The 26,927-nt window shown below is 38.9% G+C and overlaps 4 protein-coding genes across 9 annotated transcripts; 1 reads left to right on the plus strand and 3 right to left on the minus strand.

Annotated features, from left to right (window-relative positions):
• Positions 1-273: 273 nt before the first annotated feature.
• LOC130213601 (galactose-specific lectin nattectin-like) lies at positions 274-1,475 on the minus strand. Of its 3 annotated transcripts, none has more exons than XM_056445336.1 (6): positions 1,403-1,464; positions 1,233-1,300; positions 981-1,069; positions 765-887; positions 558-663; positions 275-414 (listed from the first exon to the last, which is right to left on the minus strand). In XM_056445336.1, exons 2-6 carry the CDS (start codon positions 1,294-1,296, stop codon positions 329-331), a joined length of 468 nt encoding a protein of 155 aa, XP_056301311.1. In that variant the 5' UTR covers positions 1,297-1,300; positions 1,403-1,464; the 3' UTR covers positions 275-328. The 3 variants fall into 3 exon arrangements, with proteins under 3 accessions (XP_056301309.1, XP_056301311.1, XP_056301310.1); XM_056445335.1 differs by having other exon boundaries at positions 276-414; positions 1,383-1,475; XM_056445334.1 differs by lacking the exon at positions 1,403-1,464 and having other exon boundaries at positions 274-414; positions 1,233-1,308.
• A 2,097-nt stretch (positions 1,476-3,572) lies between these two features.
• On the minus strand, positions 3,573-4,809 carry LOC130213593 (galactose-specific lectin nattectin-like). Of its 2 annotated transcripts, XM_056445323.1 has the most exons (6): positions 4,743-4,809; positions 4,593-4,660; positions 4,341-4,429; positions 4,128-4,250; positions 3,921-4,026; positions 3,573-3,777 (listed from the first exon to the last, which is right to left on the minus strand). In XM_056445323.1, the coding sequence occupies exons 2-6, from the start codon at positions 4,654-4,656 to the stop codon at positions 3,698-3,700; spliced, it is 462 nt and encodes a 153-aa protein (XP_056301298.1). In that variant the 5' UTR covers positions 4,657-4,660; positions 4,743-4,809; the 3' UTR covers positions 3,573-3,697. The 2 variants fall into 2 exon arrangements, with proteins under 2 accessions (XP_056301298.1, XP_056301297.1); XM_056445322.1 differs by lacking the exon at positions 4,743-4,809 and having other exon boundaries at positions 4,593-4,668.
• A 7,617-nt stretch (positions 4,810-12,426) lies between these two features.
• LOC130213575 (galactose-specific lectin nattectin-like) lies at positions 12,427-13,670 on the plus strand. Of its 2 annotated transcripts, XM_056445297.1 has the most exons (6): positions 12,427-12,503; positions 12,586-12,653; positions 12,817-12,905; positions 12,999-13,121; positions 13,223-13,328; positions 13,469-13,670. In XM_056445297.1, the coding sequence occupies exons 2-6, from the start codon at positions 12,590-12,592 to the stop codon at positions 13,546-13,548; spliced, it is 462 nt and encodes a 153-aa protein (XP_056301272.1). In that variant the 5' UTR covers positions 12,427-12,503; positions 12,586-12,589; the 3' UTR covers positions 13,549-13,670. The 2 variants fall into 2 exon arrangements, with proteins under 2 accessions (XP_056301272.1, XP_056301271.1); XM_056445296.1 differs by lacking the exon at positions 12,427-12,503 and having other exon boundaries at positions 12,578-12,653.
• A 4,233-nt stretch (positions 13,671-17,903) lies between these two features.
• Positions 17,904-19,140, minus strand: LOC130213600 (galactose-specific lectin nattectin-like). Of its 2 annotated transcripts, XM_056445333.1 has the most exons (6): positions 19,081-19,140; positions 18,931-18,998; positions 18,679-18,767; positions 18,463-18,585; positions 18,256-18,361; positions 17,904-18,115 (listed from the first exon to the last, which is right to left on the minus strand). In XM_056445333.1, the coding sequence occupies exons 2-6, from the start codon at positions 18,992-18,994 to the stop codon at positions 18,030-18,032; spliced, it is 468 nt and encodes a 155-aa protein (XP_056301308.1). In that variant the 5' UTR covers positions 18,995-18,998; positions 19,081-19,140; the 3' UTR covers positions 17,904-18,029. The 2 variants fall into 2 exon arrangements, with proteins under 2 accessions (XP_056301308.1, XP_056301307.1); XM_056445332.1 differs by lacking the exon at positions 19,081-19,140 and having other exon boundaries at positions 18,931-19,006.
• Positions 19,141-26,927: the final 7,787 nt, after the last annotated feature.

Raw genomic sequence — 26,927 nt, forward strand, 5'->3', positions numbered from 1 at the left:
CATCTGAACATCTCAAAAATCACAACCCTTCCAAATATGGTCAATAATGGACACTGACTTTAGGAACAAAACCAGTTATGGATAATTAAACTTGCACAAGTCACAGTGTAGATAGAGAACAACTTAACGTGAAACCGGTGAATTTTTTTTTAAAGTTATGATTGTGTACAACACCGCTTACCCAGAACACTACCCACCACTGCTTAACCTCTGAAATCTTAACATTGACAGATTTACCACAGCATACACCATTTACTCACTTTTATTGGTTTGAAGTGTGAACACTTCTGAACAGATATTGAAGTGAGCAGTACAGGCAAACTGGAACCTAATCACGACCATGACATTTAAGATCTTTAGCACACAAATAGCCCATTGTGGTCGAACAGCCCCCATTGTTCCAGCAACGGTTCGCTGTAGAGTAGAAGAAATCATATTTAGATCAGTGGTGATAACACGGTCATGTACACACTTAAAGATCAACTTTAATCCTTTGACAGAGACATTTAATGTTTCTGTATGAGTTTATGCCACCAAGAGGACCACAAACCACTCACATGTCCAGTTAATCTCCAAGCAGTGCTCAGACCCGCTACTAGGCTCTCCTGAGCACCAGTTGGTGTAACCAAACGACGATCCATCAGACCACAACCACCGTCCATCCTGAGGAGAGGGAATCAGATTACTTGGTAGAAATTTAACAGAACAGCATGTTAAGAGCATTAAATGGAGGATCTTGACAGACAAACAAGTCTCAGGCCTACTTGTTCACCATCATGGCCACCAATCCAGCAGCGTGTGGAGCTCGGCATCAGACTCAGCAGAACATCATTCTCCATTTGATCATGCACAGAAGCCAGATTCCCACCAAGACTCTGACAGTTTCTCTGAAGGACACATGTTTATTTTAAATGGTCAATCCAAAGTTTAGACATTTCACTCAGATCAGAAGTCACTTACAACTGCAGCAAACACATTACCTCTGCTGTGACCCAGTTCACAGACCTGGAGAAAAACCTGAAGCAGCGAGAGCCAGACTTTCTCCAGTCTCTGGGGCATCTAGATCGGCCTATACAGTACAGAAACACATGGTTATCCTGATATTCCCAGCACAGTTATTAACTTGACATGTTTAATAATATCTGTGTGATTATGGCTGGTAAACGCTCAGACACAATCTCTAAACACAAGAGAACAAGCTTTTAGAAGAGGAATGAGGGTCGATTGGTTACCGTCTGCATTCCCCATGGAGAACATGATAGAAAGCAGCAGAAGACTCCTCAGCAGGAACATCATGAACCTGAACATTAACAGAAGAGAGAAGCTACTTAGGAAAATGCTCAGTATAAAGCTGCTCAGTAGCTCTTGATGCCTAAAATCACCTTGGTCTTCAGATAGTCACCTTCAGTGAAGCTTCAGATGAAGAGTGTGTGAAGTTGCTGAATCAGCCCTGCTGTCAAATACACTCACTGATCAACTAATACAGGTGATACAGATTGAGCTGAAGATCAACACAGGTGAAGGAAATTACTGGCAGAAACTGGAACAAATGCAGACTGAGTAAAAGGCCCTTTACCGGCCTTGGAAGTGACAGTGGAAACGTGACTTGTCCTGGTTCGCCCTGGCAAGTTCGCTTTAGGTGCGATTGTGTAAACGCGGCAATTGACTTCCATTATAATCACATTTATTGACTGCAAAGCCATGACAGCATATAATCATGCATTCCTGATTACTGCTGGTTTTCCCTGTTGGGAAGAGGTACTGTTTTTATTTTTAATTAAGTTTTCTGCAGTAAGGTTATTTTCGTCTTTTTCATACAATTCAGAAATATTATGTCTTCATCTCTTTTCTTCTATGTTAAGCTGCTTTGACACAAGCTACATTGTAAAAGAGCTATAGCAATAAAGATGAATTGAACAACAGCATTTACTGTGGTTTGTGCTGTTTACTGTAGTAATATTTGAGGTGTTTTACAGGGTATTTCAATGCTTCATGATGGCAATGATTGATTTGTTGATGATTAAAAGTGTTTCAAATCTGAAAAAAAGCATATTTTATTTAGCAAATTGTAACAGAAACGCAGAACTAATGTCATTTTATTTGCTCCAGGGTGAATGTGATGGACCATTAGTCGAATTTATAAATCATTTATATACTAAAATACCATTTCTCTCCTTCTCTGAATATTTGTTGAGTTTATTTACAGTATTTAGGACAAGTACATTATGAGTAACTGTAACTAAATTCCCTAATATGTAACCGTAATGCCGTAGATTATTTTTTCAGCAGGTAAGTACTTGAATCTCTTTGTAACTAATTGTATAATACTGATAATTAAACATCTGTTGACAAACCACAGCAGGCTGAAACAGTCGTCACTCTTCTGTTCGGTAAATATTTTATATCAGAATATTATTATTATTTAGTGAAGTTATTAAAATTATTTTGTTGTAAAACATCTAATACTAGTAATAAGATTGTTATATGTTAGGTTTCATCAATTGCCCAGGATGCTGGGGTTAAACCCCTACTCTTTCTTTAAAGGACATCCCGGGATTTTAAACGACCACAGAGAGTCAGGACCTCGGTTTAACATCTCATCCGAAAGATGGTGCTCACTGAGCAGTATAGAGAGTTCCCATCAATATACTGGGGCATTAGGACCCACACAGACCACAGGCTGAGCTCACCCACACCACTTCTGGCAACAACCTAGTTTTTCCCCATATGGCCTCCCATCCAGATACTGACCAGACACAACCCTGTTTAGCTTTCATGGCAAACCAAAGAGTTGCAGCGTGCTAACTGCCAGCTAATGGTTTACTGTAGTACATTTTAGCGTTTCTCACTCTGTTGCTGAATAACCAACCAGACTACTTCTGTCAATATTCTCACTCTTACAAATAGTGTTCAGGCACAATACACAGAGAAACCTTGCAGCTGTTTGTAAGGTGCAGGTTTACCTGTACAACACCAGTTTGTCTTTTACATCTTTGATTTACCATGTACGCTTTGTTTGAACTCCCCCCCCCCCTCCTTGATTAACCTCATATGCATTACCTGCTTCATTTATAAAACTTGAGGCATTGGACTTCTTTATTTACAGACACCACTAAACAAGTCGAGCCTGACGCTTTTGTCTAAAACCTGTTTACATCCACAATAACGGTTTCTAAAGGAAAATCAGGTTAACCAGGTGGATTGAAAACGCTTGCTGACAATTTAATTTTTCACTTGCATAATTGAATTAACAAATGAACAATAATTTAGAGTGTCACTTAGTGAGAGAACTGTACCAAAAGAGCATCAGAACAGCTCGTTTCACAACCCTTCCAAATATGGTCAATGGACACTGATTTTAGGAAAAGCTTGGGTAAGGGAGCATGTAAAACTAGTCATGGATAACTAGACTTGCCCATGTCACATACCTGCTGTGTAGATGAAGAACGCAACACGGAAGCAGTGCACGTTCAAAAAGAAATGATAGCACAAAGTACTGCAGCACAGCTTACCCAGAACACCACTGCTTACATCTCAAATCTTTATACAACAGACAGATTTACCACAGCATACACCATTTACTCACTTTTATTGGTTTGAAGTGTGATACAGAGTGTGTGAAGACTCAGGTGAAGTTATACAGTCACACTAACACTTCTGTACAGATATTAAGTGAGCAGTACAGGCAAACTGGAACCTAATTACGACATGCAATATCTTTAGCACACAAATAGCCCATTGTGGTTGAACAGCCCTGATTGTTCCAGCAACGGTCCGCTGTAGAGTAGAAGAAATCATATTTAGATCAGTGGCGATAACACGGTCATGTACACACTTAAAGATCAACTTTAATGCTTTGACAGAGACATTTAATGTTACTGTAGGAGTTTATGCCACCAAGAGGACCACAAACCACTCACATGTCCAGTTGATCTCCAAGCAGTGCTCAGATCCGCTACTAGGCTCTCCTGAGCACCATTTGGTGTAACCAAACGACGAGCCATCAGACCACAACCACTGTCCATCCTGAGGAGAGGGACTCAGATTACTTGGTAGAAATTTAACAGAACAGCATGTTAAGAGCATTAAATGGAGGATCTTGACAGACAAACAAGTCTCAGGCCTACTTGTTCACCATCATGGCCACCAATCCAGCAGCGTGTGGAGCTCGGCACCAGACTCAGCAGAACATCATTCTCCATTTGATTATGCACAGAAGCCAGATTCCCACCAAGACTCTGACAGTTTCTCTGAAGGACACATTATTTTAAATGGTCAATCCAAAGTTTAGACATTTCACTCAGATCAGAAGTCACTTACAACTGCATCAAACACATTACCTCTGCTGTGACCCAGTTCACAGACCTGGAGAAAAACCTTAAGCAGCGATAGCGAGATCTTGTCCAGCCTCTGGGGCATCCAAAGATGTCTGTACAGTACAGAAACACATGGTTATCCTGATATTCCCAGCACAGTTATTAACTTGACATGTTTAATAATATCTGTGTGATTATGGCTGGTAAACGCTCAGACACAATCTCTAAACACAAGAGAACAAGCTTTTAGAAGAGGAATGAGGGTCGATTGGTTACCGTCTGCATTCCCCATGGAGAACATGATAGAAAGCAGCAGAAGACTCCTCAGCAGGAACATCATGAACCTGAACATTAACAGAAGAGAGAAGCTACTTAGGAAAATGCTCAGTATAAAGCTGCTCAGTAGCTCTTGATGCCTAACATCACCTTGGTCTTCAGATAGTCGCCTTCAGTGAAGCTTCAGATGAAGAGTGTGTGAAGTTGCTGAATCAGCCCTGCTGTCAAATACACTCACTGATCAACTAATACAGGTGAAACAGATTAAGCTGAAGATCAACACAGGTGCAGGAAATTACTGGCAGAAACTGGAAGAAACGCAGACTGGGTCAAGCTACGGTCACACCGGGCTTTGTGTGTGCGAAATTCTGTCGTACGGCGCTGCGAAAAGGGGCGGGATTAAACAAGATGATTAGACATTTAAAAAGCCAGCGATTGCTCCATGCTTTAAATTAGGAATTAATGTATAGAAAAAATTTAGTATGTGTTAATAACGGAGATGGTACTAGAATAAATGTTAGAAATGGGAAAGAATCTGCAGTGGATATTACTCTTGTTTCTGAATCAATAGCTGGGGATTGTTGGTGGGAAGTTAAAAAAGAAAGCACTGTAGGGAGTGATCATTACCCAATTTTTGTGGAAGTAGGAGTGAAAATGAAGTCGGATGAAATAGTTAAACCTGGAGGGTGGATATTTAGTAAAGCAGATTGGATTAAATTTAGAGAAATTAAGGTGCGGTCACACTGGGCTTTTCCTCCCATAGACTTCCATTCATACGCACGCGAATGCGTCAGACCGGAAACGCGGGGTCATGCGTCAAATTTCGCCGGTTGCTGGGGTGCAAAGTTCAAGCTTGGTGAACTCTGACCTGCGAAATCGCATCACTTGGCTGCGTGAGACCATCGAGGATCAAAACATGACCTCTCTGGCCAGAAATTTAAAACATGGAGCAATCGCTTGCTTTTTTAAAATGTCAAATAAGCTTGTTTAATCCCGCCCCTTTTCGCAGCGCCTCACGACAGAATTTCGCACACACAAAACCCGGTGTGACCGCAGCTTTAAGCTACGGTCACACTGGGCTTTGTGTGTGCGAAATTCTGTCGTACGGCGCTGCGAAAAGGGGCGGGATTAAACAAGATAATTAGACATTTAAAAAAGCCAGCGATTGCTCCATTTTTTAAATTTCTGGCCAGAGAGGTCATGTTTTGATCCTCGATTGGTCTCACGCAGTCAAGTGATGCGATTTCCCAGGTCAGAGTTCACCAAGCTTGAACTTTGCACCGCAGCAACATGCGAAACTCGACGCATGACCCCGCGTTTCCGGTCTGACGCATTCGCGTGCGTATGAATGGAAGTCTATGGAAGGAAAAGTCAAGTGTGACCGCACCTTAAGTGAGGATTTGATGATGGAAATCAAGAGTAGTCAAGAAATAGAAGAAGTTAATCAGTGTATAAGTGAAGCTTTAATAGAAGCTGCGATTCAATCAATTCCAAAGAGAGTAGGAAATAAGAAAAGAAGAATTGTTCCATGGTGGACAGATGAATGTGGAAAAACAGTTAAAGAAAGAAACAAAGGTCATGTGTATACTTATATATATTTGATAACTGAGACGATTCCTCCCTTTGTTGTTGTTGTTTTTTTTTTCTTTTTTTTGAGGGGGTGAGATGGGGCTAATGTCAATTATTTTGTATTCTATTTATTATTATTTTTGTATTATTATTTGTATTGTACTGTGTTTGTTAAAAATCTTATAAAAATGGTAAATAAAACAAAATATTACAAAAAAAAAGAAAGAAACAAAGCATTTAAAAGACTTTAAAGAACCCTTAATTTTGAGGAATTAATTAGTTATAGAAAGGCACAAGCGTTGGTGAGAAGAACAATTAAGACAGCAAAAAGAGACTATTGGAGACAGTTTTGCAATACTGTGGGTAGAGAAACGGATATTCGCAGGGTTTGGGGTATGGTAAGGCAAGGCAAGGCAAGGCAAGTTTATTTATATAGCACATTTCATACACAGTGGCAATTCAAAGTGCTTTACATAAACAGGAATAAAAGAAACAAGTATAAGAGAAATAAAAACAAATAATAGAAATGGTAAGAATAAAAATAAAATAAAATAAAAGCTGATAAAATGTTATAAAAGAATGAAAAAGAAGAGAAAAACATAGTAGTGCGATCTGTCGGACGTAGCACAGTGCTCATTCAGTAAAGGCACAGATAAACAGATGTGTGTTCAGTCTTGATTTGAATGTGCCTAAGGTTGGAGCACATCTGATCATTTCTGGAAGCTGATTCCAGCAGCGAGGGGCGTAATAGCTGAAAGCCGATTCACCCTGCTTTGACTGAACTCTTGGGATTTCTAATCTATTTGATCCTAAAGATCTGAGTGATCTGTTTGGTTTGTATTCAGTGAGCATATCTGTAATGTATTGAGGTCCTAGGCCGTTTAGTGATTTATAGACCAGTAATAATACTTTAAAATCTATTCTAAATGTGACTGGGAGCCAGTGTAAAGACCTGAGGACAGGTGTGATGTACTCTGATTTCCTGGTTCTGGTCAGAATTCTGGCCACAGCGTTCTGGATGAGCTGCAACTGTCTGACTGTCTTTTTGGGAAGGCCAGTGAGGAGGCCATTACAGTAATCCACTCTGCTGCTGATAAAAGCATGAACAAGTTTCTCTAAGTCTTCACTGGAAACAAAGCATCTGATTCCTGCAGTGTTTTTGAGATGATAGTATGCTGATTTACTAACTGCTTTGATATGACTATTAAAACTCAGATCTGACTCCAGAGTCACACCAAGATTCTTTACCTTATTTTTTGTTGTTTGACCCTTAGAGCCAAGGTACGCATTCACCTGGAGAACCTCATCTCTGTTCCCAAACGCAATGACTTCAGTTTTCTCTTGTTTAACTGAAGAAAGTTTTGGCACATCCAATTGTTAATTTCATCAATGCATTGGCAGAGGGTGTCAATTAGGCAGTAAGGCTAGGTAGATCTGAGTGTCATCAGCATAGCTGTGGTAGGAGATTTGGTTCTTTCTCATTATTTGGCTCAGAGGGAGCATATAAAGGTTGAACAGGAGAGGTGCCAGAATCGAGCCTTGTGGGACTCAACATGTCATGGGTGTCCACCTCGACCTATGGTCACCTATACTGACATAGTAACCTCTTCCTTCAAGGTAAGATCTGAACCATTTGAGGACCGTCCCAGACAGCCCAACCCAGTTTTCCAGCCTATCCAGAAGTATGCTGTGATCGACAGTGTCAAATGCGGCACTGAGATCGAGCAGTACCAGCACTGTTAGTTTGCCTGAATCTGTATTTAGGCGGATGTCATTGATTATCTTTATAAGGGCGCTCTCTGTACTGTGATGTGGTCTGAAACCAGATTGAAAATTGTCTAAACACCCCTTGAAGTTTAGGAACTTGTTAACCTGGTTAAAAACAACTTTTTCAATGATTTTGCCAATGAAAGGGAGATTTGAGATGGGCCTGTAATTGCTCAATATGGTGTTATCCAGGTTGCTCTTCTTCAAGAGGGGTTTAACAACTGCAGTTTTAAGTGAGTTAGGAAAAATCCCTGAGAGAAGTGAAGCATTTACCACTTTTAGAAGATCCATTTCTAAACAGGTAAACACCGTTTTAAAGAATGATGTGGGGAGCGTGTCAAGACTGCAGGTTGATGTTTTCATAATTTGCACAATCTCTTCTAAGATTTTGCCATTAATTGCCATGAAATCGGACATAATGTCTGATTTCTTAAGTTGTGGTTGAGCTAGTCTGACGTCGACACAATTTGGCTGATTGGATGAGCTGATTGCCTTTCTGATATTATTGATCTTGTCAGTAAAGAAATGAGCAAACTCATTACATTTGCTTTCAGAGAGTAGCTCACTGGGAATCCGACTGGTAAGGAAAATGAATGGTGTTAGGAGAGAGTATAGTTTCCCAACATTAACTGATAGTGGAAAAACAGCTGTAACAGAAAAAGAAAAAGCAGAAATGCTAGTGCAATCGTTTGTTAAAGTTCATAGTACAGAAAACCTTACTGAAAAGGAAAAAAGAGGACGTGAGGAAACTATCAAAATACAGAGATTGTAATGATCATGAAAATGTGAATGAGGTATTGAATTGACCTTTTAATATTGATGAGTTAAATTATGTATTAAGGAACAATAGAGTGTCTGCTCCAGGTAAAGATCAGGTTTGCTATACAATGATGTCTAATTTAAGTGAGATATCTAAAGATATTTTACTGGATTTTTATAATAGGGTATGGGAGAGTGGTAAATTACCTAGAATATGGAAAGAAGCAGTAATCATTCCAATATGTAAAGCAGGGAAAGGAGGTAATAAACCAATTGATTATAGACCAATTGCATTAACCTCTCATATATGTAAGGTTATGGAGAAAATGATTAATAAAAGGTTAACATATTATATGGAAACTAAAGGATATATTGTCAGTTATCAAAATGGATTCAGGAAAGGGAGAAGTACTATAGATTCTACAGTGTGTTTAGAGTATGAAATAAGGAGAGCACAGATTAATAAAGAAAAGGTAGTAGCGGTTTTTCTGGATATCGAGAAAGTTTATGACATGATGTGGAGAGAGGGGTTGATAATTAAATTAAAGAAAGCAGGGATTAATGGAAACATGGTGAGATTTATTAAAGACTTTTGATTTGGAAGAACTATACAAGTTAAGATTAGGGAAAGTGTCTCTAGAAACAAGTGTGTGGAAAATGGTACTCCTCAAGGAAGCATAATTAGCCCTTTGTTATTTTCATTCATAATTAATATATTTTCAGATATTGAGAAAGGAATAGGTTGTTCTTTGTTTGCAGATGATGGTGCAATCTGGAAACGGGCAAGGAATGTAGATTTTGTGGTTAAAAATGCAAACAGCTATAGAAGTGGTTGAAAAATGGTCATATAAGTGGGGATTTAGATTCTCTGTTGAAAAAACAAAGACAGTATTTTTTTCAAAACAAAAGTATAACAAGGAGTTAATTCTGAAATGATATGGACAAGATATAGAAAGAGTTTCATGTTTTAAGTGTTTAGGGGTATGGTATGATGAGAAGCTCAATTTTGAAGTACACATTGAGAAAATTGTGGATAAATGCAGGAAAGCACAGAATGTAATTGCTGGGTAAAGACTGGGGAGCTGAAAGGGTTGCAATGAAAAAATGTATATTGGTTTAATTAGATCAATACTGGATTATGGTCGTATAGTATTTCAATCTGCTAATGTAAGTTTATTAAGGGAACTAGATAAAATTCAGTAAAAGGCATTGCGATTAATAACAGGGGCTATAAGGTCTACTCCTACAGCCGCTCTTCAGATTGAAACTGGGGAAATGCCACTAGAAATTAGGAAAGTCCAATTGACAATGAATTACTGGGTCAATATACAGGGACATAACTTTGATCATCCAGTTAAGGAAGTGTTAAAACCTTGTTGGGAAAAAGGAAAGTCAGATATCAAGAGTTTTGGGTGGATTGTACCAAAAGAGGCAGAAGAAATGGAACTAAACAAGATGTCCATTAGTCCAACAGTACCATGGTCAATTATTCCTGAATGGTTACTACCAAAACCCATTGTTGATACATCACTGGTAAAGAGAAGAGATAAGAGTGCAGAGGGCAATATTAATATTCAAATGGTGCAAACATATCTTAAAGACAAATATTTTAATCATGTTTTAATATATACAGATGCATCTAAAGATAGAGGAAACAGAGTGGGGGTAGCATACACAGTAATAGATTTTAAAATAAAAGTTATTAAAAGAATCTCAGATGATCTGTCAGTTTATACTGGAGAAATGGTGGCAATACTGTTGGCACTTCAATGGGTTGAGAAACACAAACCATTAGGAGCTATTGCGACTTCCTGAATTGTCCTCAAGTCGCTGGAGAGGCAGTGAGGGTCCTTTTAATTTGTGACGCGCTGATGGCTGATACAGACACGCTGAGCCCAAGATGTTTTTAGCCAACTTTATATATATAGTTGAAACATGATAACAAAACATGAATTTGTGAGTTAAATACCAGTTGTCTATGGAGCTGATTATTGTAGTGTACAGGGTTGTTGCGGTTGCTGTGGCGTGGCGTGGCGATGTTGCTTGTGCTGTGGCGGTCAACAAAAAAGTACAGCTACCCACTCTCCTTCTCTCCTCCTAACACCTGTGTGATTGTGCATGACCTTTATTTGGTCTAGCAGGTGCAAGGTAGGCTCACGTGACTAAAACATTAAACCTCACTGTGAAACCCAAACTAATACAAATAAACATTATAATTAAGTGAAAAGTAATATGGCTCCTATAGGAGCATTGGTATGTTCAGACTCAAATTCCTCATTGATGACATTAGAGAGTGGACAATCTGAAAGCAGAAAGGATATATTGATTGAGATATTGCAAACACTATATCGCATTCAGATGATGGGATTAGAAGTTCAGTTCTGTTGGGTTCCAGCTCATAGTGGAATAACAAGGAATGAGTTGGCAGACGAAGGTGCTAAAGAAGCAACAAGAAAATCAATTATAGACATGGAAGTAAAATATAGTAAAAGTGAGATGAAGGTTTTAATTAAGCTACTTTTAAAAAATAGGTGGCAAAAACAATGGGAGGAAGGAAAAAATGGGAGGTGGTTGTTTAATATACAAAGAAATGTGGATAAAGGAAGAGAAACAAGTAGAAGTAGGAGGGAAGAGAGTATAATTTCAAGAATTAGATTTGGACATACAGGACTCAACAGTACATTGTACAAAATGAAACAACATTAGACTGCAAAATGTGATTATTGTGGGCAAGAAGAAACTGTGGGACACGTTATTATGATCTGTCCAAAGTACAATAGTGAAAGGAAACTATTTATTTTAAATTTGAAAAGAGTTCATATGAATTTTAATTTGGTAAAAATGTTAAAAAATAAGGCAGATGAGGACTGTATAGAGTTTTTAATTCTTTTTTTTTAAATGACTAAATTAGATAAAAGAATTTAAATATAAGTGGTGTAGGTGGAAATTTTTGTTTTATTTTTCAAATATTCTAAAGATGGATAGAAAGCGCGATCATGGCCCACACTCCTATCCAGCAGGTGGCGGTAATGAACCTAGAAGTTGTATGCCAACCGCCGATAAAACTCATGAGAAGAAGAAGAAGAACATGCTTTAAATTTCTGTCCAGAGAGGTCCTGTTTTGATCCTCGTTTGGTCTCACGCATTCAAGTGATGCGATTTCGCAGGTCAGAGTTCACCAAGCTTGAACTTTGCACCGCAACAACATGCGAAACTGGACACATGACCTTGCGTTTCCGGTCTGACGTATTCGCGTGCGTATGAATGGAAGTCTATGGGAGGAAAAGTCAAGTGTGACCGCAGCTTCAAGCTGGGATTTTGAGGCTATCTCTGCTGAATTTAGCCAGGACTCAGTTGCATGAAAGTGGGCTAAATTAAGCTGAATAAAGTTATATGGAGATTTATCCTTTGCAGCTAGGCTGATCCAGAGCAAGCTAACAACCAGGCTAAGATTAATCCTCGTGATTTAGATGTGTTTCATCGTCAGTAAAATAATGTGTTTTACAGTCACTCCATAATCTTGGCCATTTACATTTATTTTCCCACTATGTATGTTTAATTATATCAGCAATCATTTAAAATATATTCATATACGACCATTTCAGATTTAAACAGGGCAGACGCCACAGCTTTGACTTGTTCCAGTGTTTTCTGTTTGTTTCTGCCAGTAATTTCCTTCACCTGTGTTGATCTTCAGCTCAATCTGTATCACCTGTATTAGTTGATCAGTGAGTGTATTTGACAGCAGGGCTGATTCAGCAACTTTACACACTCTTCATCTGAAGCTTCACTGAAGGTGACCATCTGAAGACCAAGGTGATTTTAGGCATCAAGAGCTACTGAGCAGCTTTATACTGAGCATTTTCCTAAGTAGCTTCTCTCTTCTGTTAATGTTCAGGTTCATGATGTTCCTGCTGAGGAGTCTTCTGCTGCTTTCTATCATGTTCTCCATGGGGAATGCAGACGGTAACCAATCGACCCTCATTCCTCTTCTAAAAGCTTGTTCTCTTGTGTTTAGAGATTGTGTCTGAGCGTTTACCAGCCATAATCACACAGATATTATTAAACATGTCAAGTTAATAACTGTGCTGGGAATATCAGGATAACCATGTGTTTCTGTACTGTTTAGGCCGATTTGGATGCCCCAGAGACTGGAGAAAGTCTGGCTCTCGCTGCTTCAGGTTTTTCTCCAGGTCTGTGAACTGGGTCACAGCAGAGGTAATGTGTTTGATGCAGTTGTAAGTGACTTCTGATCTGAGTGAAATGTCTAAACTTTGGATTGACCATTTAAAATAAAAATGTGTCCTTCAGAGAAACTGTCAGAGTCTTGGTGGGAATCTGGCTTCTGTGCATAATCAAATGGAGAATGATGTTCTGCTGAGTCTGGTGCCGAGCTCCACACGCTGCTGGATTGGTGGCCATGATGGTGAACAAGTAGGCCTGAGACTTGTTTGTCTGTCAAGATCCTCCATTTAATGCTCTTAACATGCTGTTCTGTTAAATTTCTACCAAGTAATCTTATTCCCTCTCCTCAGGATGGACAGTGGTTGTGGTCTGATGGATCGTCGTTTGGTTACACCAACTGGTGCTCAGGAGAGCCTAGTAGCGGGTCTGAGCACTGCTTGGAGATCAACTGGACATGTGAGTGGTTTGTGGTCCTCTTGGTGGCATAAACTCCTACAGTAACATGAAATGTCTCTGTCAAAGGATTAAAGTTGATCTTTAAGTGTGTACATGACCGTGTTATCGCCACTGATCTAAATATGATTTCTACTCTACAGCGGACCGTTGCTGGAACAATCAGGGCTGTTCGACCCCAATGGGCTATTTGTGTGCTAAAGATCTTAGATGTCGTGATTAGGTTCCAGTTTGCCTGTTCTGCTTTAATATCTGTACAGAAGTGTTCGTGTGACTGTATAACTTCACCTGAGTCTTCACACACTCTGTATCACACTTCAAACCAATAAAAGTGAGTAAATGGTGTATGCTATTTTAGTAAGCAGTGGTGTCTGGTTAGGGGTCCATTCTTTGTACCTTGCTCCGATGACTTGGCAGATCCTGGATCAGTTAATCTTGATAACTGATCTCTGGCTAATTTGGTTCAAGTTCGTGAATTAGATTAAAATGTCTGGATGAACTGATCTGAGATCGCTGTGTGTTGTGAAGGACAGATCTATCGGTCCTCAGTCATGATCAGCAATGCATTTATTGGCTGATGGCACCGCAGCGTAATGACATCTGACTGATATTCAATTAACCATGTTAGCTAAACCACATCCACAACTTTCCACGTTTGTTCTGAACTGCAGACTTTAAACATTGTCAAGCGTATTCCTACATTAATTAATTATTATTTCTAAATCTGTGTAAGGAATAATTTGATCTTGGTAAAGGTGTCCAAGTTTTGCAACTCCCTGGCATCTTAGCAATAAATGCATGCCTGCATAAATTTTTTTTTTTTTTTTTTTTTTGAAAAGTCGAACATTGTTCATGTAAGCGGTGGTTTCTGAAGTTCATATCAAATTCTCTTTGAATTACGAGGTGGTAGTCTTCATACTTTCATTTTCAGTGTTAAAGGATTGCTGTATCTCTCCATAATATTAAACCCTGAAAACCCTTATGGAACTCCCCTTGAGACGAGACCACAAGAATGGTCAAGCACTAAAACAAACTTTCTAATCTGAGATCAGCTAGAAAACCAGTTCTGTCCCTCATGCATCCTGTGCCCCTCTCTTTGCCCTGGACTTTTCCTTCTCCACCAGAGCAGCTCACTCAGTCCACACAGAATAAGTTTTAATATGATGTATCTTGTGCTTTATATTCATGTTTGGTGTCATTTTTAATGTCTCTGTGATTGGTAAAGGGGTCTTAATTTCACTGTAATATTTTACAATCTCCCTTATATCAGTTAATTTGGGTTTTGACTTGGATAAGATCTTTGCCAGATGCTTCACTCCAGAAAAAATGGTCTTTACATTAACTCATGACCAGGCAAGAGGCTCGGTGAAGCTTTTATTGTCTTGAATTTATGATGATTTGAGTATTTAGGTAAAGGGTGCAGAAGTGTATGTGGGATTCTGTAGACAGGATAGCCCAACGCAGCTAGTGAGTCTCTGAGTTCTGCATCAGGACTATGCTGCAATGTATTTCTACATGGTCTGGTATTCATCTCTAACTCTTGAATGGATGTTTGAATAATTGCTGTAGTACAATCTTGATTGGTTTGTGAATTGGAATGGAAACTCTTTGCCTGACAAATGTAAAATTCTTGTTTAATTCTTATATCTCCTGAAATCATTTAAATCTAGTAGATTGTTTAGGCTGATGTTTCTGCAGCCTACGACCAGGATTAGTCATACATTCAGGCTCAAAGATGGAGCATGGGCACAGCTCTAGAGACCTGTTGATTTCTGACAATCACTGAATAAGTATGATATAACCTACGGGCTAAATGAAACTTTCTTTAAGAATTGTGCTAGCATGGAGCGGCCTATTATTACTTAAAGGAAATTAGCCTATATGCTAAGAATCAGAACTGGTGAGGATGTGTCCGTCAGCAGATGAAACTGGCCAGCGTATAGACTCTAAGCGACTTCGGGTAAAGATGAACCATTAATTGAAAATAAGGATTTATTAGGTTAACCAATCTAAATGAGACCTAATCACGACCTATAAGGTGATCAGTTGAATTAGATGAATCTAAATCTAAAATTATTATAAATTAGAGATAATAAATTAGAATAAATCAGATTAAAATTTGGAGTTGGAAACAAATTAAATTAAATTTTAATGTGTAAAAATATTTCTTTTCACATGTGCTAAAAGGCTTACACGCATTTAACCTTCACCCATGCTGTTAGTTTCGTCATAGGACTAATAGATGGACCCTTACAGTGTATAGATTGCCTAGGATTTAATAATTTTTTTGACTTTTTATAGATGTAATGTATTTACTATTTTCCCATCTGTATATAACTACTACTGTAAGAAAATATCAGCATTCAGTACACACTTTCAGTATTATCTTTGCTTGAACTGACCCGATGTAATTCTGTTTATATGACATGAACCTGCTCCCAAGCAGGTTTGAGCTACCAGATCTGTTGCTATGAACCAATCTCAGATGAGTTTTGAAGAATGAAACTATCCTGGATCAAGTCAAATCGAAAATAAACAAATCCATCTAGTTGAGTAATCCACATACAAAGAATGGACCCGAGTAGTGTTCTGGGTAAGCTGTGCTGCTGTACTTTATGCAGTCATCATTTCCTTTATTTATTGGGGAGCCGGTTAAGAGTGTGTAGAACATTCATGTTTGAAGCTGCGGTCACACTAGAGTTTGATAAGGTGAAATTCTGTCGTCCGGTGATGTGAAAAGGGGCGGGATTAAACAAGATTATTAAAAATTTAAAAAGCGAGCGATTGGTCCATGTTTTAAAGTTCTGTCCATAGAGGTCATGTTTTGATCCTCGATTGGTCTCACGCAGTCAAGTGATGCGATCTCGCAGGTCAGAGTTCACCAAGCTTGGACTTCGCACCGCAGCGACCTGCGAAACTTGACACATGACCTTGCGTTTCCGGTCTGACGCATTCGAGTGGGTATGAATGGAAGTCTATGGGGACTACAGCTTTAGACTTAAAGGTGTGGTATATATAGTTTGTTGGCAGGTAAGATCCCATGCCAGCATTTTTAGCGCAAATATTTACACATACAGGTATAGACTTAACACCATAGAGTGGAGGAACTCTGACATCACTTTGTAGGCCAATCAGCTGCTAGCATAAAACTGGATTTTTCCCCTCATAGGCTTTTTTTGAAGATCGCAAATAATAAGCTCTGTGTTCAAATCCACTACCATTACATCTTTTGCCCAAGCGGATAATCCTCAAACATCAACAAGTTTGATCAGTTTTGGATCTTAAATGCAAGAACTGAAAAGCCAACATCAAGCTTCGGTCACACTGGACTTTTCTCCCCATAGACTTCCTTTCTATGACTGCGCCAGACTGGAAACGCAAGGTCATGCGTCAAGTTTCACAGTTCGTTGCATTGCGAAGTTCAAGCTTTGTGAACTCTGACCTGTGAAAAACGCATCACATGATTGCGAGACCAATCGAGGATCAAAACAGGACCTCTCTGGGCAGAACTTGAAAACATGGAGCAATGGCTCGCTTTTTCCTAATCCAGTTGTAAAGCAGCGCTGCAGGACTGGATGACAGAAAAGGGAGTTTCTGGTTTCACTCACCCAAATATGCTCTGTTTGCACGATTTGATTAAAATCATCGGGTCCTAATACTTTATCAATAATATTTCAAACCTCCTCTGTTTATTGTTTTTAGAAAATTTCTCAAATCTGTTTTTCAGATACGCCTTTATAAACAGAACATTAAATGGCTAGAAATGGTTTAATTTATTTGTATGTACCTCTAGCATTTGTTTTATAATGGATCATTTTATCTGATATTTGTAATTCTTTACATGACTTCTATATAGTTTAGGCTATTTTATTCAAGATATGACACTATTGTGTTGAGCCTACAAAAGTGGACAGAAAGTTTGTCTTTCTGTTGTATTTATATTATCTTCAACAAAGAATGAAAGCAAGTCAACTGCTCACAGCGTCGACAGAGCCGTCAAGGGAGCGCTTTTTTTGCCCAGTCTCTCTCACACCCCCCCCCCCCCCCCCCCTCGTCAATTGTTACTGCCTGTTTCTTTAATATGGTATAAATATTATGCATTATCAAAACATCAAGGAAGACACAGTAAAGAACTGTCACTTAAACTATTTTAGGAAACAACCTTTCATTTAAAAAAGGAAACATGAGGGTGATTCTAAGCAAAAGGACCCCTAGCCTATAAAAAGGTGTTTAATGGAATAGCCCATCTTAAACTGAACAGCTGTAGGTTCTTACCCTCATGTACAAGCAGAATACTATGTAATGACAGTATACCAGCTTTACCACACTCTGCCTCTCCTTTCACTCCACCCTAAAGGCCCAGCTGGCCCTATTTGGCATAAGGTAGGCAGCGTACCAAAAAAGGCCAGCCGCTGGCCCAGAGAAAACCCCACTTTGACCCCATCAGACCCCATCAAAACGACTGGCCCTGGCTCATACACTTCTGGTGCGATAGTGGAAACGAGTCTAACGACAGCCGGTTAATCCCAGCAGCACAGCTTACCCAGAACACTTCACTGACAGATTTACCACAGCATACACCATTTACTCACTTTTATTGGTTTGAAGTGTGATACAGAGTGTGTGAAGACTCAGGTGAAGTTATACAGTCACACTAACACTTCTGTACAGATATTGAAGTGAGCAGTACAGGCAAACTGGAACCTAATCACCACCATGACATCTAAGATCTTTAGCACACAAATAGCCCATTGTGGTCGAACAGCCCCCATTGTTCCAGCAACGGTTCGCTGTAGAGTAGAAATCATATTTAGATCAGTGGCGATAACACAGTCATGTACACACTTAAAGATCAACTTTAATCCTTTGACAGAGACATTTAATGTTACTGTAGGAGTTTATGCCACCAAGAGGACCACAAACCACTCACATGTCCAGTTGATCTCCAAGCAGTGCTCAGACCCGCTACTAGGCTCTCCTGAGCACCAGTTGGTGTAACCAAACGACGAGCCATCAGACCACAACCACTGTCCATCCTGAGGAGAGGGAATCAGATTACTTGGTAGAAATTTAACAGAACAGCATGTTAAGAGCATTAAATGGAGGATCTTGACAGACAAACAAGTCTCAGGCCTACTTGTTCACCATCATGGCCACCAATCCAGCAGCGTGTGGAGCTCGGCACCAGACTCAGCAGAACATCATTCTCCATTTGATTATGCACAGAAGCCAGATTCCCACCAAGACTCTGACAGTTTCTCTGAAGGACACATGTTTATTTTAAATGGTCAATCCAAAGTTTAGACATTTCACTCAGATCAGAAGTCACTTACAACTGCAGCAAACACATTACCTCTGCTGTGACCCAGTTCACAGACCTGGAGAAAAACCTGAAGCAGCGAGAGCCAGACTTTCTCCAGTCTCTGGGGCACCCAAATCGGCCTATACAGTACAGAAACACATGGTTATCCTGATATTCCCAGCACAGTTATTAACTTGACATGTTTAATAATATCTGTGTGATTATGGCTGGTAAACGCTCAGACACAATCTCTAAACACAAGAGAACAAGCTTTTAGAAGAGGAATGAGGGTCGATTGGTTACCGTCTGCATTCCCCATGGAGAACATGATAGAAAGCAGCAGAAGACTCCTCAGCAGGAACATCATGAACCTGAACATTAACAGAAGAGAGAAGCTACTTAGGAAAATGCTCAGTATAAAGCTGCTCAGTAGCTCTTGATGCCTAAAATCACCTTGGTCTTCAGATGGTCACCTTCAGTGAAGCTTCAGTTGAAGAGTGTGTGAAGTTGCTGAATCAGCCCTGCTGTCAAATACACTCACTGATCAACTAATACAGGTGATACAGATTGAGCTGAAAATCAACACAGGTGAAGGAAATTACTGGCAGAAACAAACAGAAAACACTGGAACAAGTCAAAGCTGTGGCGTCTGCCCTGTTTAAATCTGAAATGGTCGTATATGAATATATTTTAAATGATTGCTGATATAATTAAACATACATAGTGGGAAAATAAATGTAAATGGCCAAGATTATGGAGTGACTGTAAAACACATTATTTTACTGACGATGAAACACATCTAAATCACGAGGATTAATCTTAGCCTGGTTGTTTGCTTGCTCTGGATCAGCCTAGCTGCAAAGGATAAATCTCCATATAACTTTATTCAGCTTAATTTAGCCCACTTTCATGCAACTGAGTCCTGGCTAAATTCAGCAGAGATAGCCTCAAAATCCCAGCTTGAAGCTGCGGTCACACTTGACTTTTCCTCCCATAGACTTCCATTCATACGCACGCGAATACGTCAGACCGGAAACGCAAGGTCATGTGTCCAGTTTCGCATGTTGTTGCGGTGCAAAGTTCAAGCTTGGTGAACTCTGACCTGCGAAATCGCATCACTTGAATGCGTGAGACCAAACGAGGATCAAAACAGGACCTCTCTGGACAGAAATTTAAAGCATGTTCTTCTTCTTCTTCTCATGAGTTTTATCGGCGGTTGGCATACAACTTCTAGGTTCATTACCGCCACCTGCTGGATAGGAGTGTGGGCCATGATCGCGCTTTCTATCCATCTTTAGAATATTTGAAAAATAAAACAAAAATTTCCACCTACACCACTTATATTTAAATTCTTTTATCTAATTTAGTCATTTAAAAAAAAGAATTAAAAACTCTATACAGTCCTCATCTGCCTTATTTTTTAACATTTTTACCAAATTAAAATTCATATGAACTCTTTTCAAATTTAAAATAAATAGTTTCCTTTCACTATTGTACTTTGGACAGATCATAATAACGTGTCCCACAGTTTCTTCTTGCCCACAATAATCACATTTTGCAGTCTAATGTTGTTTCATTTTGTACAATGTACTGTTGAGTCCTGTATGTCCAAATCTAATTCTTGAAATTATACTCTCTTCCCTCCTACTTCTACTTGTTTCTCTTCCTTTATCCACATTTCTTTGTATATTAAACAACCACCTCCCATTTTTTCCTTCCTCCCATTGTTTTTGCCACCTATTTTTTAAAAGTAGCTTAATTAAAACCTTCATCTCACTTTTACTATATTTTACTTCCATGTCTATAATTGATTTTCTTGTTGCTTCTTTAGCACCTTCGTCTGCCAACTCATTCCTTGTTATTCCACTATGAGCTGGAACCCAACAGAACTGAACTTCTAATCCCATCATCTGAATGCGATATAGTGTTTGCAATATCTCAATCAATATATCCTTTCTGCTTTCAGATTGTCCACTCTCTAATGTCATCAATGAGGAATTTGAGTCTGAACATACCAATGCTCCTATAGGAGCCATATTACTTTTCACTTAATTATAATGTTTATTTGTATTAGTTTGGGTTTCACAGTGAGGTTTAATGTTTTAGTCACGTGAGCCTACCTTGCACCTGCTAGACCAAATAAAGGTCATGCACAATCACACAGGTGTTAGGAGGAGAGAAGGAGAGTGGGTAGCTGTACTTTTTTGTTGACCGCCACAGCACAAGCAACATCGCCACGCCACGCCACAGCAACCGCAACAACCCTGTACACTACAATAATCAGCTCCATAGACAACTGGTATTTAACTCACAAATTCATGTTTTGTTATCATGTTTCAACTATATATATAAAGTTGGCTAAAAACATCTTGGGCTCAGCGTGTCTGTATCAGCCATCAGCGCGTCACAAATTAAAAGGACCCTCACTGCCTCTCCAGCGACTTGAGGACAATTCAGGAAGTCGCAATAGCTCCTAATGGTTTGTGTTTCTCAACCCATTGAAGTGCCAACAGTATTGCCACCATTTCTCCAGTATAAACTGACAGATCATCTGAGATTCTTTTAATAACTTTTATTTTAAAATCTATTACTGTGTATGCTACCCCCACTCTGTTTCCTCTATCTTTAGATGCATCTGTATATATTAAAACATGATTAAAATATTTGTCTTTAAGATATGTTTGCACCATTTGAATATTAATATTGCCCTCTGCACTCTTATCTCTTCTCTTTACCAGTGATGTATCAACAATGGGTTTTGGTAGTAACCATTCAGGAATAATTGACCATGGTACTGTTGGACTAATGGACATCTTGTTTAGTTCCATTTCTTCTGCCTCTTTTGGTACAATCCACCCAAAACTCTTGATATCTGACTTTCCTTTTTCCCAACAAGGTTTTAACACTTCCTTAACTGGATGATCAAAGTTATGTCCCTGTATATTGACCCAGTAATTCATTGTCAATTGGACTTTCCTAATTTCTAGTGGCATTTCCCCAGTTTCAATCTGAAGAGCGGCTGTAGGAGTAGACCTTATAGCCCCTGTTATTAATCGCAATGCCTTTTACTGAATTTTATCTAGTTCCCTTAATAAACTTACATTAGCAGATTGAAATACTATACGACCATAATCCAGTATTGATCTAATTAAACCAATATACATTTTTTTCATTGCAACCCTTTCAGCTCCCCAGTCTTTACCCAGCAATTACATTCTGTGCTTTCCTGCATTTATCCACAATTTTCTCAATGTGTACTTCAAAATTGAGCTTCTCATCATACCATACCCCTAAACACTTAAAACATGAAACTCTTTCTATATCTTGTCCATATCATTTCAGAATTAACTCCTTGTTATACTTTTGTTTTGAAAAAAATACTGTCTTTGTTTTTTCAACAGAGAATCTAAATCCCCACTTATATGACCATTTTTCAACCACTTCTATAGCTGTTTGCATTTTTTAACCACAAAATCTACATTCCTTGCCCGTTTCCAGATTGCACCATCATCTGCAAACAAAGAACAACCTATTCCTTTCTCAATATCTGAAAATATATTAATTATGAATGAAAATAACAAAGGGCTAATTATGCTTCCTTGAGGAGTACCATTTTCCACACACTTGTTTCTAGAGACACTTTCCCTAATCTTAACTTGTATAGTTCTTCCAAATCAAAAGTCTTTAATAAATCTCACCATGTTTCCATTAATCCCTGCTTTCTTTAATTTAATTATCAACCCCTCTCTCCACATCATGTCATAAACTTTCTCGATATCCAGAAAAACCGCTACTACCTTTTCTTTATTAATCTGTGCTCTCCTTATTTCATACTCTAAACACACTGTAGAATCTATAGTACTTCTCCCTTTCCTGAATCCATTTTGATAACTGACAATATATCCTTTAGTTTCCATATAATATGTTAACCTTTTATTAATCATTTTCTCCATAACCTTACATATATGAGAGGTTAATGCAATTGGTCTATAATCAATTGGTTTATTACCTCCTTTCCCTGCTTTACATATTGGAATGATTACTGCTTCTTTCCATATTCTAGGTAATTTACCACTCTCCCATACCCTATTATAAAAATCCAGTAAAATATCTTTAGATATCTCACTTAAATTAGACATCATTGTATAGCAAACCTGATCTTTACCTGGAGCAGACACTCTATTGTTCCTTAATACATAATTTAACTCATCAATATTAAAAGGTCAATTCAATACCTCATTCACATTTTCATGATCATTACAATCTCTGTATTTTGATAGTTTCCTCACGTCCTCTTTTTTCCTTTTCAGTAAGGTTTTCTGTACTATGAACTTTAACAAACGATTGCACTAGCATTTCTGCTTTTTCTTTTTCTGTTACAGCTGTTTTTCCACTATCAGTTAATGTTGGGAAACTATACTCTCTCCTAACACCATTCATTTCCTTACCAGTCGGATTCCCAGTGAGCTACTCTCTGAAAGCAAATGTAATGAGTTTGCTCATTTCTTCACTGACAAGATCAATAATATCAGAAAGACAATCAGCTCATCCAATCAGCCAAATTGTGTCGACGTCAGACTAGCTCAACCACAACTTAAGAAATCAGACATTATGTCCGATTTCATGGCAATTAATGGCAAAATCTTAGAAGAGATTGTGCAAGTTATGAAAACATCAACCTGCAGTCTTGACACGCTCCCCACATCATTCTTTAAAACGGTGTTTACCTGTTTAGAAATGGATCTTCTAAAAGTGGTAAATGCTTCACTTCTCTCAGGGATTTTTCCTAACTCACTTAAAACTGCAGTTGTTAAACCCCTCTTGAAGAAGAGCAACCTGGATAACACCATATTGAGCAATTACAGGCCCATCTCAAATCTCCCTTTCATTGGCAAAATCATTGAAAAAGTTGTTTTTAACCAGGTTAACAAGTTCCTAAACTTCAAGGGGTGTTTAGACAATTTTCAATCTGGTTTCAGACCACATCACAGTACAGAGAGCGCCCTTATAAAGATAATCAATGACATCCGCCTAAATACAGATTCATGCAAACTAACAGTGCTGGTACTGCTCGATCTCAGTGCTGCATTTGACACTGTCGATCACAGCATACTTCTGGATAGGCTGGAAAACTGGGTTGGGCTGTCTGGGACGGTCCTCAAATGGTTCAGATCTTACCTTGAAGGAAGAGGTTACTATGTCAGTATAGGTGACCATAGGTCGAGGTGGACACCCATGACATGTTGAGTCCCACAAGGCTCGATTCTGGCACCTCTCCTGTTCAACCTTTATATGCTCCCTCTGAGCCAAATAATGAGAAAGAACCAAATCTCCTACCACAGCTATGCTGATGACACTCAGATCTACCTAGCCTTACTGCCTAATTGACACCCTCTGCCAATGCATTGATGAAATTAACAATTGGATGTGCCAAAACTTTCTTCAGTTAAACAAAGAGAAAACTGAAGTCATTGCGTTTGGGAACAGAGATGAGGTTCTCCAGGTGAATGCGTACCTTGGCTCTAAGGGTCAAACAACAAAAAATAAGGTAAAGAATCTTGGTGTGACTCTGGAGTCAGATCTGAGTTTTAATAGTCATATCAAAGCAGTTAGTAAATCAGCATACTATCATCTCAAAAACACTGCAGGAATCAGATGCTTTGTTTCCAGTGAAGACTTAGAGAAACTTGTTCATGCTTTTATCAGCAGCAGAGTGGATTACTGTAATGGCCTCCTCACTGGCCTTCCCAAAAAGACAGTCAGACAGTTGCAGCTCATCCAGAACGCTGTGGCCAGAATTCTGACCAGAACCAGGAAATCAGAGCACATCACACCTGTCCTCAGGTCTTTACACTGGCTCCCAGTCACATTCAGAATAGATTTTAAAGTATTATTACTGGTCTATAAATCACTAAACGGCCTAGGACCTCAATACATTACAGATATGCTCACTGAATACAAACCAAACAGATCACTCAGATCTTTAGGATCAAATAGATTAGAAATCCCAAGAGTTCAGTCAAAGCAGGGTGAATCGGCTTTCAGCTACTACGCCCCTCGCTGCTGGAATCAGCTTCCAGAAATGATCAGATGTGCTCCAACCTTAGGCACATTCAAATCAAGACTGAACACACATCTGTTTATCTGTGCCTTTACTGAATGAGCACTGTGCTACGTCCGACAGATCGCACTACTATGTTTTTCTCTTCTTTTTCATTCTTTTATAACATTTTATCAGCTTTTATTTTATTTTATTTTTATTCTTACCATTTCTATTATTTGTTTTTATTTCTCTTATACTTGTTTCTTTTATTCCTGTTTATGTAAAGCACTTTGAATTGCCACTGTGTATGAAATGTGCTATATAAATAAACTTGCCTTGCCTTGCCTTGCCTTACCATACCCCAAACCCTGCGAATATCCGTTTCTCTACCCACAGTATTGCAAAACTGTCTCCAATAGTCTCTTTTTGCTGTCTTAATTGTTCTTCTCACCAACGCTTGTGCCTTTCTATAACTAATTAATTCCTCAAAATTAAGGGTTCTTTAAAGTCTTTTAAATGCTTTGTTTCTTTCTTTTTTTTTGTAATATTTTGTTTTATTTACCATTTTTATAAGATTTTTAACAAACACAGTACAATACAAATAATAATACAAAAATAATAATAAATAGAATACAAAATAATTGACATTAGCCCCATCTCACCCCCTCAAAAAAAAGAAAAAAAAAACAACAACAACAAAGGGAGGAATCGTCTCAGTTATCAAATATATATAAGTATACACATGACCTTTGTTTCTTTCTTTAACTGTTTTTCCACATTCATCTGTCCACCATGGAACAATTCTTCTTTTCTTATTTCCTACTCTCTTTGGAATTGATTGAATCGCAGCTTCTATTAAAGCTTCACTTATACACTGATTAACTTCTTCTATTTCTTGACTACTCTTGATTTCCATCATCAAATCCTCACTTAAGGTGCGGTCACACTTGACTTTTCCTTCCATAGACTTCCATTCATACGCACGCGAATGCGTCAGACCGGAAACGCGGGGTCATGCGTCGAGTTTCGCATGTTGCTGCGGTGCAAAGTTCAAGCTTGGTGAACTCTGACCTGGGAAATCGCATCACTTGACTGCGTGAGACCAATCGAGGATCAAAACATGACCTCTCTGGCCAGAAATTTAAAACATGGAGCAATCGCTGGCTTTTTTAAATGTCTAATTATCTTGTTTAATCCCGCCCCTTTTCGCAGCGCCGTATGACAGAATTTCGCACACACAAAGCCCAGTGTGACCGTAGCTTAAAGCTGCGGTCACACCGGGTTTTGTGTGTGCGAAATTCTGTCGTGAGGCGCTGCGAAAAGGGGCGGGATTAAACAAGCTTATTTGACATTTTAAAAAAGCCAGCGATTGCTCCATGTTTTAAATTTCTGTCCAGAGAGGTCATGTTTTGATCCTCGATGGTCTCACGCAGCCAAGTGATGCGATTTCGCAGGTCAGAGTTCACCAAGCTTGAACTTTGCACCCCAGCAACTGGCGAAATTTGACGCATGACCCTGCATTTCCGGTCTGACGCATTCGCGTGCGTATGAATGGAAGTCTATGGGAGGAAAAGCCCAGTGTGACCGCACCTTAATTTCTCTAAATTTAATCCAATCTGCTTTACTAAATATCCACCCTCCAGGTTTAACTATTTCATCCGACTTCATTTTCACTCCTACTTCCACAAAAATTGGGTAATGATCACTCCCTACAGTGCTTTCTTTTTTAACTTCCCACCAACAATCCCCAGCTATTGATTCAGAAACAAGAGTAATATCCACTGCAGATTCTTTCCCATTTCTAACATTTATTCTAGTACCATCTCCGTTATTAACACATACTAAATTTTTTCTATACATTAATTCCTAATTTAAAGCATGGAGCAATCGCTGGCTTTTTAAATGTCTAATCATCTTGTTTAATCCCGCCCCTTTTCGCAGCGCCGTACGACAGAATTTCGCACACACAAAGCCCGGTGTGACCGTAGCTTGACCCAGTCTGCGTTTCTTCCAGTTTCTGCCAGTAATTTCCTGCACCTGTGTTGATCTTCAGCTTAATCTGTTTCACCTGTATTAGTTGATCAGTGAGTGTATTTGACAGCAGGGCTGATTCAGCAACTTCACACACTCTTCATCTGAAGCTTCACTGAAGGCGACTATCTGAAGACCAAGGTGATGTTAGGCATCAAGAGCTACTGAGCAGCTTTATAATGAGCATTTTCCTAAGTAGCTTCTCTCTTCTGTTAATGTTAAGGTT

This window comes from Danio aesculapii, chromosome 20, assembly GCF_903798145.1.
Source record: "Danio aesculapii chromosome 20, fDanAes4.1, whole genome shotgun sequence".
Classification (NCBI taxonomy): Eukaryota; Metazoa; Chordata; class Actinopteri; order Cypriniformes; family Danionidae; genus Danio; species Danio aesculapii.

What these genes read in the sequence shown, in the direction of transcription:
- LOC130213593 (XM_056445322.1), bottom strand. Translation starts at nt 4,668, where the DNA reads ATGTTCAGGTTCATGATGTTCCTGCTGAGGAGTCTTCTGCTGCTTTCT. An exon ending in TGAACTGGGTCACAGCAGAG is followed by an intron (nt 4,251 to 4,340) that starts GTAATGTGTTTG and finishes TGTGTCCTTCAG; the next exon opens with AGAAACTGTCAGAGTCTTGG. An exon ending in CTTGGAGATCAACTGGACAT is followed by an intron (nt 3,778 to 3,920) that starts GTGAGTGGTTTG and finishes TCTACTCTACAG; the next exon opens with CGGACCGTTGCTGGAACAAT.
- LOC130213575 (XM_056445296.1), top strand. Translation starts at nt 12,578, where the DNA reads ATGTTCAGGTTCATGATGTTCCTGCTGAGGAGTCTTCTGCTGCTTTCT. An exon ending in CTCCATGGGGAATGCAGACG is followed by an intron (nt 12,654 to 12,816) that starts GTAACCAATCGA and finishes TGTACTGTTTAG; the next exon opens with GCCGATTTGGATGCCCCAGA. An exon ending in GTGGCCATGATGGTGAACAA is followed by an intron (nt 13,122 to 13,222) that starts GTAGGCCTGAGA and finishes CCCTCTCCTCAG; the next exon opens with GATGGACAGTGGTTGTGGTC.
- LOC130213601 (XM_056445334.1), bottom strand. Translation starts at nt 1,308, where the DNA reads ATGTTCAGGTTCATGATGTTCCTGCTGAGGAGTCTTCTGCTGCTTTCT. An exon ending in CTCCATGGGGAATGCAGACG is followed by an intron (nt 1,070 to 1,232) that starts GTAACCAATCGA and finishes TGTACTGTATAG; the next exon opens with GCCGATCTAGATGCCCCAGA. An exon ending in TGAACTGGGTCACAGCAGAG is followed by an intron (nt 888 to 980) that starts GTAATGTGTTTG and finishes TGTGTCCTTCAG; the next exon opens with AGAAACTGTCAGAGTCTTGG.
- LOC130213600 (XM_056445332.1), bottom strand. Translation starts at nt 19,006, where the DNA reads ATGTTCAGGTTCATGATGTTCCTGCTGAGGAGTCTTCTGCTGCTTTCT. An exon ending in TGAACTGGGTCACAGCAGAG is followed by an intron (nt 18,586 to 18,678) that starts GTAATGTGTTTG and finishes TGTGTCCTTCAG; the next exon opens with AGAAACTGTCAGAGTCTTGG. An exon ending in CTTGGAGATCAACTGGACAT is followed by an intron (nt 18,116 to 18,255) that starts GTGAGTGGTTTG and finishes TCTACTCTACAG; the next exon opens with CGAACCGTTGCTGGAACAAT.